This window comes from Muscardinus avellanarius (assembly GCF_963383645.1).
Source record: "Muscardinus avellanarius genome assembly, chromosome: 20".
NCBI lineage: Eukaryota > Metazoa > Chordata > Mammalia > Rodentia > Gliridae > Muscardinus > Muscardinus avellanarius.
Window position 1 is genome coordinate 35,708,569 of NC_137806.1, and position 17,697 is coordinate 35,726,265.

The 17,697-nt window shown below is 52.6% G+C and overlaps 1 protein-coding gene across 2 annotated transcripts; it reads left to right on the forward strand.

Moving 5' to 3' along the window:
• Positions 1–746: 746 nt before the first annotated feature.
• Positions 747–12,573, forward strand: TAF5L (TATA-box binding protein associated factor 5 like; the record flags this gene model as incomplete). Of its 2 annotated transcripts, none has more annotated exons than XM_080717004.1 (4): positions 747–888; positions 3,571–3,675; positions 5,729–6,453; positions 11,776–12,573. In XM_080717004.1, 4 exons carry the CDS (start codon positions 747–749, stop codon positions 12,571–12,573), a joined length of 1,770 nt encoding a protein of 589 aa, XP_080573130.1. The 2 variants fall into 2 exon arrangements, with proteins under 2 accessions (XP_080573130.1, XP_080573131.1); XM_080717005.1 differs by having other exon boundaries at positions 11,782–12,573.
• Between the last annotated feature and the right edge of the window lie 5,124 nt (positions 12,574–17,697).

The window sequence follows — 17,697 nt, forward strand, 5'->3', positions numbered from 1 at the left end:
TTAAATAAATTATGACAAAGAGAAATAATTTGCCATGAAAACATGCTGCTTGACGCCGGGCGCAGCGGCACACGTCTGCAATCTCAGTACGGGGAGGCTGAGATAGGAAGGTCACAGTTTCAGGGCCCCACCAGCCACATAGCAAGACTCCATTTCGAAATAAGGAGTTGGGAGTGTAGCTTGGGGGTAAAATGCCTGGGTTCGATCCCTGGTGTAAAGCGTGTACACACACGCACACCCTGGGTCCTTGCTGTAGAGAAGGCAGCCTTGTCCTGGCTGCTAAAAAGGAGCACGGTGTTCCTCTCACTGCTGACTACTCCGGCAACGTCCCTGTCTGGGCCTCTCCAGTCTTTGATCTTGTGCTGCCTCCTGCCTGCTTTGGGCTGAGTTGCTGCTAATTAACACCTCTCTCACAGAGCAGGCAAGAGAAATGAAAGGCCTGAAATCCAAACTGTCTCTGCTTGCCTGTTGGGAGCAGCTTTAATGAAAAGGCCCATGGGGCTGGTGGAAGTCGTGGTGTTAAACTGAGTTTGGGAATGATCTGTGGGGCTTACCGTCCATGCGTTGCTACTTTCCATACTGATGTTGGCTGTGTGGTCACTGGAGAAACAGATGGACAGGGAAAGGACCAGGTTGGTCATTAGAGCCAGGTTTGGGACCTGCCTGGGCCGGCTTTCCCGCAGGCCTCACGTCAGCCTCTGTTTGCTCTGGCCCTGACGTCCTGCCCTCTGCTTCCCCCGAAGGTCATGAAACGAGTGCGCACCGAGCAGGTTCAGATGGCAGTGTCCTGCTACCTCAAGCGCCGGCAGTACGTGGACTCGGACGGCCCCCTGAAGCAAGGCCTGCGGCTCTCGCAGACCGCGGAGGAGATGGCGGCCAGCCTCACAGGTGACGCGGGCCCCTACTGCTGGCTGCCAGCAGACCCTTAGTCTTATCTGAAGCTGCCTTTCCTCCAGGACAGTGTGGGAGCAGTGCAGTGTGGTGTGGGTCTGCTCACCATGCCCAGGCCCTGTGGCCCTACCCGCCGTCCTGCTTGCTTCCAGGTCCCTCTGGTTCCCTCTGGTGCCTGGTGCTGTGCAGCCGCATTATCCTACACACGCCTGCGGGATGGGTCTGCTTGCTGGCCGGCACCCTCACTCGTGGAAGTCAGATTTGGGGGTGAATATCTCCAGGTTAACCGTTGGAAATACTGGGGTTTGTGGGCCCATCCTGAGGTCTTAAAATTCTGTTTTTCAGTTGTTGTTTTGAAGTCACGTTCTGTAGGAAAACTTGCCTTGATTTCATCTGGAATAGCAAGTAATTGTTACTTAGCTGTTTTGTGAGCTCGGGCTTTTTGTGCGATGTCCTTTCTATGCTGAGTTTCTACATAGTCCTGGACGTCTGGGGTGCACCTCGATGCCGCGGGGTGACTAGGTGACATGACTGGTGTGCTGGTTATTAGAGCTCGCTCCTGCCTGGCCCCAGCCCTTCCTCCATGCCAGCTGGATCTCCTTTCCTCTTTATTCCTGACATGTCCCCTTCCAGCTGTCTGTCACCACCTTCCATTCCCGGTAGCCGTGGTTACCTCGGCCCCCCTCACACCACCGCCAGAGGGCCTGGCCCCTGCTGTCAGTGTGTCCCAGCAGAGCCTCTCAGGAGTCTGCCTGTGGCGTCAGACCCACCCAAGGCTACCTGGACAGACAGCCAGTTCTGGCCGGGCATGGGTCAGAGGTGCCCATTGTCTCGTGGGATTGTCTGCTCACGTGGTCTGCTGTTGTGGCTGGCTCTGCGCTGGGGTGCGGACCCGGCTGTCCCAGCCTGTGCAGGTGTGGATGGTGGGCAGTGCTGGTGCTGCCCCTGGGGCTACCAGGAAGGGCAGGGGCTTGCAGGCTCAAGCTGAGGCTTTGTTGGTTGAGCAGTCTGCACATTCGAGGCTCATCTGCTGCAGGCGAGGTGCCCGAGAGCTCTAAACATGGGCAGGCTCCTCCTGGGAGAGCCGCTCTCCAGTCGGAAGTGGGGGGCAGGACAAGGGTCATGGACAGTGCTGTGGTGAGCTCTGCTTGTCTGGATTAGGCTGCCAGGTGGGGGGACTCTGGCATGGCCCCACGCTTCTCAGCTCTTTGGCATCAATGGATAGAAGGGAGGAGCTGAGTTCCAGAGGAATGGCTAGTTTATTGGGGTGAGCTGAAGGCCCATGTGGATGACAGAAGGTAGACTGGGGAGGATGGCTGAGGTGGGGGTTCTGATTAATTGGGCCCACATTGGATCAGGGAGCTCAGTAGAGGATGCAGTCTTAAGAGTACTGAGGATGGCGTGAGCAGGGATGGGAGGCGGAGGGCCAGTGGAAGGTTCCAGAGCCTAAGGACCAGGTAGCTGGCGGAGGAACAGGAGGCTGCCCTCCCCTGCCTGCTCCCATCTCTGAGTCTCAACCGGCGCTGGCTCTCCCTGTACATGTCCCCTTTCTGTGCACTCCATGCGTGGCATCTTCCGCCTGCCATTGGGCATTGGCTTCCTGCCCACCACCTTCCCCTGCAGAAAGGGGAAGGGAGATTGAGGGGTTTTTGATTGGTTGGTATTGTTTTGTTTTAGTGTTAGAGGTTGAACCCAGGGGCATTCTGCCTCCCAGTTATACCCCAGCCCTATTTTATTTGTATTTGGAAACGGTCTCACTAAGTTGCTGAAAGTCTCACTACTTGCTGAGGCTGTCCTCCAGCTTGCGATCCTCCTGTCTCAGACTCCCAAGTACTGGGATTACAGGCATGGGCCACCACGCTCAGCTAGGTTTTGGATTTCTTAAGCTTAAATTCAGAGTGGATTTTAAATACCCATATGCCGAGTATTCAGACACCAGCCTTCTTCCCCGGCTGCTGCCCAGAACACTACAGCCAGTCAAATCCCCAAGAAGGTATGTGGAAGGCCTGCCTGGGTCAGGAGGCCAGAAGACTCTGACGTTGGGCCATCCTGGGGGTGGGTTCCCACGGCCATATCTATCTACCCCATGCCTCGCTTCCAGACTAGGAACACGAGGCCATGGAAGAGGTGCATTGTGGGAGATGGAAGGAAACAGATCAGGACTTCAACCGTCATCACAGCCTGGAGATGTTTGGGGGGAAAAACACTCAAGTTTTCTTAAGTGCCAGTTAAATATGCCATAGTAAAAAGGAAAAGTTGAAGGGTTGGGAGTTGAGGAAGCCACTGAGAGAGTAGAGCAGAAAGACCAAAGAAATGAGTGTGGTAGAGAAGGTGGAGGAATCTACTGTGGAGTGTGGGGAAGTAGGCAGGACCCTCGGGTGGAAAGGCGCCAGGGCCAGGTTGGCGGGCGCAGCCCCTGGGCCACCCTGACCTGCCAGATGCATCTCAGGAACCAGCTGCTTGTCTGCCCATTTGGCTGCCGGGTCCTGCGCTTTCTTCTCCTCATCCCTCTGCCTTGCTTTATGGTGTGTTGGGAGGGAGGATGCAGGGCCTGTAGCGCCCTTAGGAAGCCTGGTGAATGGTCTATGCTGTAGACCCTGCTTAGCTCTGCCCTGCCCATCCTGCCGCTGTCGTGGCATTAATCGTCTTCCCGCCCTCTCTCTGTCTCTCCCTCCTCAGTCCAGTCGGAATCTGGTTGTGCCAACATAGTGTCTGCAGCCCCATGCCAGGCAGAGCCCCAGCAATGTGAAGTGCAGTTTGGACGGCTGCGGAATTTTCTCACTGGTAAGTGCTCAGCACCGGAAACCTGGGCTAAGACAGAGGAGACCGTAGACGCCCTCACACCTGCCCCTGGGCAGGCACGGCGTCAGGTACCAGGTATTCAGAGGTGCTTTCACTCAGATCTTGTTTGCGGACATGGGCTTGTGGAATTCCTGAGAGTTCAGTCATGAGGTTAGAGAGAAGAGAGCTCGGGTGTTTTGTTCTGTGTCTTACGTGTGGCCTTCACAGTGACTTGTGTTGAATAAAGGGATGCGCACACAGTCGTGTAGAGAAAGGTCCTTAAATGCATTATGAACATCAGTATTTCTGGTGATAACGTAGCACGTCTCAAAATCTTCTTTGCACCTTAGTCCCCAAAGTGCAAGACGATAAAAAGTCTTTTAGAATCGGGAGACAGGAGTTACAGGTTGTCATTTAGACCAGCTCGTGGGTGGCAGGATGACCAGTGAAATGCAGTCTGCCTTCCTGTTGGTTCTTCTCACGTGCGGCGTGCTTTTTAACGGATTGGCCTCTTACCTCTCCAGGGCGTGTGTCCCTGTGTGTGCGGTGGAGAGGGCAGTTGGGCTAAGCCAGGCCAGCTCATCAGCCCCCACCGTGACTGCTCATGGTGTGGCTGTCGGTGGCCACATGAGAGGAGTCACAGTGACTCTGGTTGAGTGTTAAGAGTCTCTTTGAGTGTCCCCTGGGTACAAAGCATCATGTGACAAACAGGAAGCTTTCTCTATCCTCAAAGGATTAAGAGGATTGTAGGTTCAAGACCAGCCTCAGTAACTTAGACCCTGTTTCAAGAAAAATTTAAAAAAAAAAAAAAAAAAAAAAAAAAGGTCTGGGGCTGTCTCATAGGTAGAATGCTCTGGGTTCAATCTCTAGTACCACAAAAAGAAAGACCAGTTAGCAGGTATCATTGCGTTATTAGTGGTTAAGTTTTAGTTTAAAACTTTGAAGCTGGGCGTGGCGGTGCACGCTTGTAATCCCCGCACTTGGGAGGCTGAGACAGGAGGATCGCACAGGTTGAAAGCCAGCCTCGCTACTAAGTGAGACACTGTTTCTAAATAAAATATAAAATAGGTCTGGGAGTATAGCCCAGAGGTAGAAGGCTCCTGGGTTCCACCCCCAGTACCACAAAAAAAAAAAAAAAAAAAACACACAACTTTGAGCTTGTTTCATTTTTCTCTCACTTGAACAACCTTTGTATTACTCTTTAATGGTGAGGTGCAGGGTTCCTTCTGGGGCATTTTTAATGGTGAGGTGCAGGGTTCCTTCTGGGGCACTTCAGTCTTTTTCTGTTGAGGCCCTCACCAGATTGGAGGAGCCTACCCACGGCATAGAGGGTAATTGCTTTAAGTCTGATTATTGCCTTACATCTTTATTGCTGCTAAAAATAACTGCAGCAACTTGAAAATAACGTCCTGTGGGTGCTCTGGCCCTGCCGACTGGACCACGACATTCACCACGGGCCGCCCCTTGTCAGCTAGTCACTCGAGTCACTCGTAGCATCCCCTGAATCCACACCTCACCTCCACATGAAGGCAATGAGGTCAAGCCAGGTGTGGTGGCACACACCTGCAATCTCAGTGCATGGGAGGCTGAAATAGGATTGCAGGTTCAAAGCCAGCTTCAGCAACTTAGTGAGGCCATGTTTCAAAATAAATAAAATAGGGAGTGTAGCTCAGAGTTAGAAAGCCCTGGGTTGAAGCTCCCGTACCAAAAACAAAACAAAACAACAACAACAAAAAGGGCTGAATACTTGGGAGACCAAAATAGGAAGATCACAGATTTTAGGCTAGCACTCAGTAACTTAAGGAGACCCTATTTCAAAATATCTTGACTAGAGGTATAGCTCAGAGGTAGAAGTCCCTGGTTTCAATCCTCAGTACCACAGCAAATTAATAATACTAGTAATGGACTTTGACTATAGAATTATGTGTGGGCTGATACTTTATCCACATCTGGGACAGCGGGGTTCTGACAAGGACACTGATGTGCTTGGCTCCCAGGAGGGCTGCCTGTTCCGGGAGATTCTGCTGCCTGTAAAGCCCTGGCTCTTCCCTTGCAGATTCTGACTCCCAGCATAGCCATGAAGTGATGCCTCTCCTCTACCCCCTCTTTGTCTACCTCCATCTCAACCTGGTCCAGAACGGCCCAAAGAGCACGGTGGAGAGCTTCTATAGTCGCTTCCATGGCATGTTCCTGCAGAACGCCAGCCAGAGGGACATCGTCGAGCAGCTGCAGGGCACTCAGACCGTCCAGGACATCCTGTCCAACCTCAAGCTCCGTGCATTCCTAGACAACAAGTACGTGGTCCGCCTCCAAGAAGACAGCTACAACTACCTTATCCGCTACCTCCAAAGCGACAACAACACTGCCCTGTGCAAGGTCCTCACCTTGCATATTCACCTTGACGTGCAGCCTGCCAAGAGAACAGACTACCAGCTCTACGCCAGCGGCGGCTCTTCCCGCAGCGAGAGCGGCAGCCTGGAGCCCCCAGAGGTGCCCAGCCCTCTTCTGCAGAATGAGGCCGCCCTGGAGGTCTTGCAGGACAGCATCAAGCGCGTCAAGGACGGGCCCCCCTCCCTCACCACCATCTGCGTCTACGCCTTCTACAACACAGAGCAGCTGCTGAACACGGCAGAGGTCTCCCCCGACAGCAAGCTGCTGGCTGCGGGGTTCGACAGCTCCTGCATAAAGCTCTGGAGTTTGCGGTCCAGGAAGCTCAAGTCCGAGCCTCACCACGTGGACGTGTCCCGCATCCGCCTGGCTTGCGACACTCTGGAGGAGGAGGTAGGACCCCCACTTTTTCTTCCCTCCTTCTCCTTCCCAGCTGTTAGGACGTTCTTCCCAAACCTGGTAGATCCCTCCTCATGCAGCCAGAGCAAAGGAGTGGACTCGTGGCCACTGAGCCTGCTCCTGCCAGGCGAGGTGGTACAGACTTCCTCCAAGCATGACACAGCTCCCCCAGAGGTCAGTACTTGTTACCGTTTGAGGGAGATGCCATGCTGAGCCCTGGTGAAGACCGACAGCAGTGCCAACCTGGTCGAGGTTACAGTGCAGTTGGCTTTTGTGTGCACACTGCACACATGTAAGCAGAATGGGATTGCTGGCACAGGGTCTGCATTTAAACCAGCGAATGGTGCCTCCCTGTGGGCAGTTGTACTGCTCCTCGGGCGGTAGCCTGCTACCCTGGGTGGGGTCTGATGTGAAGCCTATGCCGTCCTCTGGCTCAGCGGGCCAGGCTGTCCCCAGCCCTACCTTGAAAAGCGGCACAGGAAACAGAGCTGCCCTGTCCTTAGAGTCAGCCTGTGCGACTTCTCTGGGAGGGTCGTGGAAGGTGCAGGCCCAGCAGCCTAGTTCCAGGTCATAGCGGCGTCGCCTGTGTCGGGAGAGATGTGCTTCAGAGTCCTCTTCCTGGTGCCCTGCAAAGGCTGGGCTGGGGTGCTCATGTCTAGTCATGCTGAAGTCAGGGTGCTCTGCATGACAACTCGGCACAGGGTGGAGGAACTGAGCTCGTAACCACTGGGGTGGGCGGCCACTACGGAGGAGGAGCAGGGCGATGTGCACCACCAGAGGCCCAGGGTCCCAGCTCCCTGTGGCACCTGCCTGTCGCCTGTCAGGGGCTCGCAGCTGAGACCATAAGGTGAGGGGCCCGAATGTCCTGAACAGCTCTGGCTTCCAGAGTACCCCATCACACCTGCGTTTGCATTTTCAAACTTCCTTCTGCGCTGGAGACTGTTAGCTGCCCCTTCGTGAGCAGCAGCATAAGGGCGATGAGGGCTCTGCCCGCATTGGCTTCACGTTTCTGTAAATACAGAGACTACGTATTCTTACTTTAGGACCTGTGTGTGTGTGCTATATGTAGAGTGCGTGTTAGGGTTAATGACACAGACTTTGCACATCTGGATGTTAGAAACTAACATAAAGAAGTCATAGCAGTATGAATACAGTGCACCAATAAAAAATTTAAAAAAAAAAAGAAGTCATAGCAGTCTTGGCACCAGAAGAAGCATATTTGAAGACCTGGATTTAAGAACTAGCCTGAGGGACTCCGGAAACCGAAGGGAGCTGGATGCACTGCAGCTGGGAGGGGAGGCAGGAAGTGACGCCATGCTGCCGCCGCGGTCTGTGGCAGGACAGGAAGTGGTGTGGGGGGACCAGGCCCTGGCCACACAGAGGTCGGGGCTGCGCACCTGTGAGCCGTGGTGCTTCCGCTGGGCCATCTCTGGCTCATCCTCACTAAAAGTGCTGCAGACTGCTGTCCTGTCACTCCAGAGCTGAAGCTGAGACCCTCCCTGTGCTGAGAGACTTCCTGCTCGAGCTCTTGCACTCACCCACTGCCACAGCTGCGGCTTGGGGACACTTCTAATGAGCGTTAGGGGGTGGCGAGCCATGCTTCATTAATTTTAGTAGTTGGAGCTTGGTGTGTGGTGCACACCTATAATCTTAGTACTTGGGAAGCTGAGACAGGAGCATCTCAGGTTTGAGCACAGCCTCAGCAAGTCATGAGACTCAGCCTAGTGAGACCCTGTTTCAAAATAAAAAAATAGGGCTGGGGGTATAGCTCAGAGGTGGAGTGCCCTAGGGCTTAGTCCCCAGTACCACACACACAAAAATATAACAGTAATCTTAATTTTAGTAGTTGGGTGCTAATGTTTTTTCAATGAGGACTTGGACACCCCCTTCCCCTTGTAGAGTTTAGTTAAAATTGAGACTCCTAATGTCAGGGTCACAAATTCAGGCCTTTTAGAAGCCAAGTGCATAGTCGGGTGTGGTGGCACATGCCTATAATCTTAGTACAGGGAGGCTGGGACTGGAAGATTACAGGTTCAAGGCCAGCCTTAGCAATTTAGTAAAACCCCATTTTCAAAATAAAACACAAAATGGACTGGGTGTGTAGCTTGGAGGTAGAATTCCCTTGGCCTCAATCTCCAGTACCCAGAACAGTCACAGGCCCTGTTATCTTCAGGAGCATCCCGCAGGAGCTCCCCCACTGAGGCAGGCAGGGTGGGGCTGCCGGGCTCTGAGGAGAGCAGCCGCTTGTGCTGTGGCTTCTCTGTGTGCTGGGGAGGTGTGTGGTAATTAGATAGTGAAGGTTGCACCACTGGGCATATGCTAAGAATATCGAGTGGTTTGAAGTTGTGAATTTTATAGTATACAAATCTCAATTTTTCCCCCCTGTGGTACTTACTAGGAATTGAACCCAGGGGCATTCTACCTCCAAGCTACATTTCCAGCTGGGTTTTATTTCTTATTTTGAAACAGGATCTCACTAAGTTGCGAAGGGCCTCGCTAAGTAGCTGAGGCTGGCTGGCCACGAGCCTGCGATCCTCCTGTCTCAGCCTCCCTGGTACTGGGATTACCAGTGTTGAGCGTGAGCCACCACACCTGACTGTATCTCAGTGATAAAAACAAGAGGGAAAGGGTGTGCCTCAGTGGAAGAGTGTATGCCTAGCAAGGGTAAGGTCCTGGTTTCCACTCCCAGCACCACAAAGAAATTAAAATAACAATCATCTGTAGAAAAGAAAACTACACCAAAGGCTCCTACATTAGCATGAAGTTTTCTCTTTGCCAAATGAAACTAGACCCACAGTGCAGTCTGGTGACCTTCACCATCCCTGCATGGAGAGTCTCTGGGTTGGCTCTGCAGATGGCACCGGTGGCTCCTGCTTTGCCCAACCCTGGAGAGACCGCCCTCGCCCGTGCTCCGCGTGCAGTGGGGTGGAACAGTGCCCCTTGCTGAAGGGTGCGTTGGAGGCCCAGGCCACAGGGCTGCTCCTCCTGGCTCTGCGTTCTCTTCTTTGTGCCCATGTCCCCTGGGTCCTGCTACCGCCACACAGAACACCCATACTCAGTCCACTCCAACCTAGCAAGTTCTGCCCCATCAGCTGTAGAGAAGTCAGTGCTGTCACAGGATCAGCTCTGTGCTTTGTATACAAGACTGTCATTTAGCTCCATGCTATCCAGGGGCATGTGATGTGAGCCCGTATATGTAATTTAGGTTTTTCTAGTAGCCACACTTAAAAGCCAAATTTAACTTTTTTTTTTTTTTTTTTTTTGGTGGTGGTACTGGGGATGGAACCTTCTACCTCCGGGCTACACTCCTAGACCTATTTTTTATATTTTTTATTTGGAAACAGGGTCTCTTAAGCTAGCAAGGCTGGCTTCGAACCTAATAACATTATATTCAACCTAATTTGAAACAGGGTCTCACTGAGTTGCGAAGGGCCAGTTACGTGTCCAGATGTTACGTGTCCAGATCCGTAACATCTGGACACGTAGCAGTATTAAGAACCTGATGACACCTGCTCCACACACCTCTCCTATCTGTCTCAGGAACGTGAAGTGGCTTGTGCACACTGTGGCTTTGCGCTGGCCAGGCCCCATCCATCCCGGCTCAGGCTCATCACCTCTTGCCCTTGGCAGGAACTCACCTGCTCCCCAGTCCTGACCCCGCCCAGCCCAGCCAGAGGTGATGGCTTCCCTTCCAGACAGCCAAGGGCAGCCCAAGGCTGAAGGGTAGACCTCGGGAGGCCTTAGGTCTCGGGAGTCCTGAGTGAGAGCTGAGGCCCCAGGTTCTCGAGCCTGGGGACCTTGTGGTCCAGCAGGACCACCAGCAGACCACAGCACACCTTCATGGTGCAGTGCAGGCGGACCCTCCCTGGTGCTGTCAGTGGTGTCTCCTTTTCTCTCCTCACACAGGAAACTACTTCCCAGAGTTGCACAAGCCAATTGGCTTTGTTGAAGCTGTCCTTTTTTCCTTTTTTTGTTTTGTTTTGTTGTTGTTGTTGTTATTGTTGTTTTTTGTTTTTTTGTTTGTTTGTTTGTTTGGGTTTTTTTGGTGGTACTGGGGCTGGAACACAGAGGCTTTCTACCTCCAGGCTATACTTATACTTTATTTGGAAACAGGATCTCACTAAGTTGCTGAGAGCCTCACTAAGTAGCTGAGGCTGGCTTTGAACCTGTGGGATCCTCTTGTCTCAGCTGCCCAAGCGTGGGAATTACAAGCATGCCCCACCACACCCAGCTGTTTTGTTTTGTTTCTTGGTTCTGGGGATAGAACCCAGGGGAATTCTGCCTCCGAGCTACACCCCTAGCCCTAATATTATTTTATTTTCATTTGGAAACTGTCTTGCTAGGTTGATGAAAGATCACTTGTTCTTTTTTTTTTTTTTTTTTTTGGTAGTACTGGGGTTCCTGGAAGCCCTTCTATCTCCGGGCTACACTCCCAGACCTATTTTTACATTTTTATTTGGAAACAGGGTCTCCTAAGCCAGCGCGCGCAGCTAGCTTCGAACCTGCGCGATCCTCCTGTCTCTGCCTCCCAAGCGCGGGGATTACAAGCGTGCGCCACCACGCCCGGCAGATCACTTGTTCTTGAACCCGTGATCCTCCTGTCTCAGCCTCCCAAGTACTGGGATGGCAGGTGTGCGCCACAGTGCCCAGCTTGTTGAAGCAGTTCTGCATCCATGCCTGATTTCCCAATTTTGGGATGAGTGTGTGAGACCCCCAGGAGGTTGCTGCTTTGACCTTTTTTTTTTTTTTTTTTTTTTGAGACACTAGCAGATGGGTGGTCATGGGTCATGACATTTCTTACATGTCCAGGTTTGGGCTAAATTCTTCAGAGTTCCGTCTCTATCCTGAAGCAAGTTCTCGCCTGTCTTCCTTTGTAGCTCCCTTTATCTCTAACCCCCACACTATAGTGACGAACGGGTCTGTGTTTTGTAAATGGAATAGAAACAGCAGGAGAACCTGAGACTCGCCATAAACTCACAAGTTAGTCCTCAAATAACACGTCAGTTAATGGAGGTTGAAACGCACATTGTCCTCGGCTCAGGACTGAGGTCCACAGCGGGCATTCTGTGGCGGTGGACTTGCATCTCTGTTTCTTTGATCTGATCAGTCTAGCTGCAAAATGGGCTGAAGGGAAGCATTCTGTAAGTTGTCAGAGGCTCTCCGTTCAGTTGAGATTGTTAACCTGTTGACCCACGCTGGCCTCCAGGGGCCAGACCCCGCCGTCTCCCAGAGTCCTATCTCTTCCCCTCCCCTGGACTTGGCCTGCGAGACCACTAAACGTTCTCTTGTTTGTGTTTCCTCTCCACCATGCCCCAGGACGAGGAGGAGGACAGCGCAGGCACTGAGGTGAAGGTCCTGCGGGGACACTGTGGACCGGTGTACAGCACACGGTTCCTTGCAGACAGCTCAGGGTTGCTCTCTTGCTCTGAAGACATGTCCATCAGGTATTGGGACCTGGGCAGTTTCACCAACACTGTGTTATACCAGGGACATGCCTATCCCGTATGGGACTTGGACATCAGCCCATACAGCCTGTACTTCGCCAGCGGGTCCCACGACCGCACCGCCAGGCTGTGGTCATTTGACCGGACATACCCACTGAGGATCTACGCGGGACACCTGGCTGACGTGGACTGTGTCAGGTTCCACCCCAACTCCAACTACTTGGCCACAGGCTCTACCGACAAGACCGTGCGGCTGTGGAGTGCCCAGCAGGGCAGCTCGGTGCGGCTCTTCACGGGCCACCGGGGTCCTGTGCTGGCTCTGGCCTTTTCTCCCAATGGGAAGTACTTGGCATCCGCTGGTGAGGACCAGCGGTTGAAGCTGTGGGACTTGGCCTCCGGAACCCTGTTTAAAGAGCTGAGGGGCCACACAGACAGTATCACCAGCCTGGCCTTCAGCCCTGACAGCGGTCTGGTGGCCTCTGCCTCCATGGACAACTCCGTGCGTGTCTGGGACATCAGAAGCGCGTGCTGCAGCGCGCCCGCAGATGGCTCCTCCAGCGAGCTGGTGGGCGTGTACACGGGGCCGATGAGTAACGTCTTGAGTGTGCAGTTCATGGCCTGCAACCTCCTTCTGGTGACTGGAATCACACAGGAAAATCAGGAACATTGATTTTGTTTCTCAGAGAGGACTGGGTAGTGGTTGAGGCTCTGGCTGCAGCCATGGTCAGGGGGAGACCGGATCACTGGTGGGCTGTGAAAGAGCCCCTCCCTCCCTCCTGGGCTCAGGCACGGGCAGGCCCTGTACCCTGCTCTGCACCGCAGGATTGTGGGGCGGGCAGGTGATGCTGGACCCCAGATGAGAACGGATGCTCTGGGCTCAGAACCCTCCAGACCTTGCACGGGCACCTTCCTGTCTCCTCCTCCTGGGTGGGTTTGCTTAGGGCAGTCAACACCCTGTCCCTGTCATGGGGGTGGGGGCAGAAGCATAGGAAGCCACTGTTGGTGGAGGGATGTGGGATAGGACTGGGAAAGGGGATGATTCTGGCAAAGACTTTCCTTTTCCTTAATGACAGAGAACCAGGATTTTTTTTATTATTGTTATTATAATATTATTATTGAGAAGAGAGGAAACCTAGCACTGGCAGAGGGCACCTTCTCTGCTTTTATCTTTCAGGTTTGACTCCTGGCACTGGCTGTGATACTTGGAATTTCGAGGTTCAGGGAATTCAGAGAATTTGGTAGCACAGTGTGCAGGAGAAAGGGGAAGTCTGGGTCCAGCCCCTCTGCACAGGGCTGCTCACTTCTGCAAGAGGTGGGGTCAGCTGCGGACTCTGGCTCCGGCGGGGCAGTAGGGAAGGAAGACTCTCTCTCCATGGCTGCGTTTCAGTCAGCGATTCTCTCTCCTGAAAAGATTATGATGGGCTGGGCTGTGGCTCAGTGGCAGAGTGCTGGCCCAGCACATGCGAGGCCTGGCTTCAGTCCCCAGCACTGCAAAAAAAAGACGATGATAAAGAATAACTGGGGAAAGTCACAAGACGGAATTAGAAAACATTGGAGCATCCAGGGGCCGTCTGCCGCGCTGCCTTTCCGTGTCTCCTGCAGTGACCCATGCTCACTTTGCACTGCAGCCTAGGGAACACATCGCGGGATCGTAAGCACGCGCCTGCCCATATCAAACTGTGCTCTCATGTGTGGAAAAGGATTAAATATTTCTGTTTTCTGAAAAGAGTTATTTTGTATTTTGTTTTCTATTAAAATGTATTTAGTTTCCAAAAAAAAGAAAAAGTGTTGGCATCTCATTTGCACTCAGGACAAGCAGGTGTGCGGTCTGTCCTGGACAGGTGCCCTCCCCCAGCTCCAGGGCAGGTGCCAGAACAGCCTCAAGGACTCGCCTTTCAATCGCTCGTGTGTTCTGTGGGTCTGCTTTGAACCATTTGCTTGGTATTCACTTGGATTGCTGATGGCAGCTGATTCTGTTCATATATCCAAAACAGCCAATCTCCAACTGGAAACACATTTATTTCTAATTTTGTGTGTGTCTGTGTTACTGGGAATTGAACCTAAAGGCATTCTACTTCCAAACTACACCACTAGCCCTAGTCTATTTATTTATTTTTATTTTGAAACAGGATCTTGCTAGATTGCTGAGAATTTTGCCACTTGCTGAGGCTGTCCTCAATTGTACAATCCTGTCTCAGCCTTCCAAGTACTAGGATTATAGGAATGAGCCACCACAACTGGCTGACACATTTCACAGTCTAGTCATTTCAGCTTCCTTGAAAGGTCCCACTGGAAATCTGTAAGAGGCATAAGAGCTGGGTCACTTAGCCATTTATTGGACAGTTCCTGATAAAGGACTCATTCAAAGATTGAATAATGCCAGATTCAAAGTAAACTGACACTAAGCCGGGCGCGGTGGGCGCTCGTCATCCCCGCGCTGGGGGCGGAGACAGGAGCGCGCAGGTTCGAAGCCAGCCGCGCTGGCTTAGGAGACCCTGTTTCCAAATAAAATATAAAACAGGTCTGGGAGTGTAGCCTGGAGGTAGCAGGGCTTCCAGGAACCCCAGCACCACCAAAAAAAAGTGAACTGATATTAATAAGTTATGGATGGAGTAGATTCCCCTGGGTTACAAACCCGTCATGTTTGCTTAGACTTTCGGCATACTTGAAGTGAGCAGTCTTAGCAAGTAGAGACTTGTGAGTCAAAATTTCTACATTGAAATCCTCACGTAGTACTTAGAAAGTAGCACAGGTGAGTGAAATCCAAAGGTTAGGTTTTATTTAGTATGGTGTGCCAGGTGTGGTGATACACACCTGCAGTCCCAGTACGTGGAAGGATAAGACTGGGCTTGCAGGTTCAAGACCAGCCTTAACAACTTAGTGAGGCCCTGTTTTAAAAATAAATGAAAATGGCTGAACATGTAGTTAAGCAGAATGTCCCTAGGCTCAATCCCTAGTGCATATGTGTGTGTACACACCAGTACAATATATTTTGAAATGATTTCCTGGCAGGGGCACCAAAAATTATCAGGAAACTAAGAAGACTAGGTTTTAAGGAGCCTACGCTGGTAAATGTTTCTTTTTTTTTTTTTTTTTTTTTGCGGGTCTGGGGATGGAACCCAGGGGCATTCGACCTCCAAGCTACACCCCGTGCCCTATTCTTTTTTTTTTTTTTTTGGTGGTACTGGGTTCCTGGAAGCCCTTCTACCTCCGGGCTACACTCCCAGACCTATTTTTATTTGGAAACAGGGTCTCCTAAGTCAATGCACGCGGCTGGCTTCGAACTTGCGCGATCCTCCTGTCTCTGCCTCCCAAGCGCGGGGATTACAAGTGTGCGCCACCACGCCCGGCTCTGCCCTATTTATTTTGTAACTGGGTCTCACTGAGTTGCAGAGGACCTCACTAAGTAGCTGAGGCTGTCTGCAAACCGCGATCCTCCTGTCTCAGCCTCCCCAATGCTGGGATTACAAGCTTGAGCCACCATGCCCGGCTTAAGCAGAAATGTTTCTTACTGGTAAAGTCTGTGTTTGAGGTATTGTGAGATGGCCCTTTGGTAGCAGCCCAACAGCATTACCTTCCACAAGGGAGAGCCTGGAAATCAAATGTGCTCAACTGTCAGAAGGCTTAGGTCTTAGCCTGTGGCATAATGCTAGAAGCCCACCAAGCCCTTCTGAGAAGGGAAAACTTGGGTGTTTGTGGGTGTTGTTGGCTGGTGCAGAATCCCCTTGGCCAAACACAGACATGTTCGCATCAACGTCACATCTAGACCTTGTGATTCTCATTTCCTTTTTGTGTGTGTGATACTGAGGATTGCACCCAGGCTCTCAACGCTGAGCTATGTATCCAGCCCTTTTTTGTTACTGTGAAATAGGGTCTCATTACATTGCTGAAGCTGGCCTTGAAGTTGGTTCTGAGTGTGAGTTTGTGTGTGTGTGTGTGTGTGTGTGTGTGTGTGTGTGTGTGTGTGTAGACAGACAGACTGGGGATTGAACCCAGAGGTATTCTGCCTCCCAGCTACCCCCAGGCCCCTTTTTTTCACCTTGTACTAGGGATGGAACGCAGGGGCATTCTACCTCTGAGCTACATCCCCAGCCCTATTTTGAAACAGGGTCTCACTGAGTTGCAAAGGGCCTAAGTAGCTGTGACTTGCAGGGAGCCCGTGATCCTCCTGTCTCAGCCTCCCAAGTAATGGGATATATGCACATGCCACCACACCCAGCTAGTTTTGGGTTTTTTTTTTTTTTCCCCTAATCAGCTGCTCTTTGGATGATTACTTTTCTGTGACTCCAGCTCTCTTGATCCCCTCCCCCTCCTGTCCCTGGTCCTCCCAGCACCAAGCGTTTTCTGGGGAGTGGGGTTCTGGAGGACAGCAGGCTGGAGGCCCACTTGAGAATGTAACCCCACACAGCTGTCCCATGGCAGCCCTACCCTCTCTGCCCTAGCCTTCAAAGGTGGAGGGGAGGCACTTGCAGGGGGGAAAATGTAGGGCGGTGCTTAAAAGTCCTAGAGATCAAGATGAGTAGAGCAAACTTATCTTTCTTCTTTTCTACCAGGGATGAAAACAGGGCCAAAGGTGTGGGCCACTGCACCCAGTTTTTTTTTTTTTTGGTGGTACTCAGGGTGGAACCCAGAGGCTTTCTACCTCCGGGCTATACTCCCCGAACTTTTTTATATTTTATTTGGAAACAGGGTCTCACTAAGTTGCTGAGAGCCTCACTAAGTAGCTGAGGCTGGCTTCGAACCTGTGTGATCCTCCAGTCTCCGCCTCCCAAGTGCAGGGATTACAAGTGTGCCACCACGTCCAGCTTCACTGCACCCAGTTTAACCTCTGGGTCTGGGGTTAAGGTGAGAGGAGAAGCTAAATCCTGCATTTTCAAGTGTTGGTTTGATTTTTTTTTGCATTCATTTTGATTTCTTAAACATCCTGCAACTAAACTGGGCGTGGTGATGCAGGCTTGTAATCCCAGCAATTTGGAAGACTGAGACAGAAGGATCCTGGTTCTCAGCTACTTAGTGAGGCCCTTTGCAATTCAGTGAGACCCTATTTCAAAATAAAGACTAAAAAATAAGGCTAGGGGTGTAGCTTGGAGGTAGAATGCCCCTGGGTTTAATGCCTGGGCCCTCCTATCCCCCCCCCCCAAAAAAAAATTACTACAATACTTATCTTTGCAAGCACCTGGGTGTGGGTGTGTGTTGGGGGGGGGCATTCTACCTCTGAGCTATACCTCAGCCTTATTACATGTTTGCTTTGAAACAGTCTCACCAAGTTGCCGAGGGCCTCGCTAAATTGCTGAGGCTGTCATCCAACCAGCGATCACCTGGGCTCATCCTCCACTACTGGGATTGCAGGCCTGGCTTGAAATAGCATCTTGATTTCCGGGGTTTTGGTGTGGTGAGGCCGCCCACTTCCAGCGAGGCGAGTGCGCCTGTCGCCGGGACCTAGAGGCCCAGTAGGCCTGGAAATCCCGGACCTCAGGGCGGGGGACCCTAACTCCGCATGGCCCGGGGCGGCCAGCGTAGGCTCTCACCTTGAGAAGCGCCCTTCCCCGGGTCACCCCAGTCCCACTCAGCCAGCCCGGCCCCGGGCCAGCCGGTCCCCGCGGGTCCCGCCAGCTCAGCCCTCGCCCGGCGGGTCCGGCCGCGCCCCCCGCTCCTCCCCGGCCCCCCGCGCCTGCGCGCTCGGCAGTCCAGGCGCAGCCGGACTCGCCCGCCCCGGGCCGGGAGGTCGCCGGAGGGGCCAGTGCGCAGGCGCGGGAGGCGGTCCGGCTGCGGGGCGCGGGCCGTCCGGCGGGGG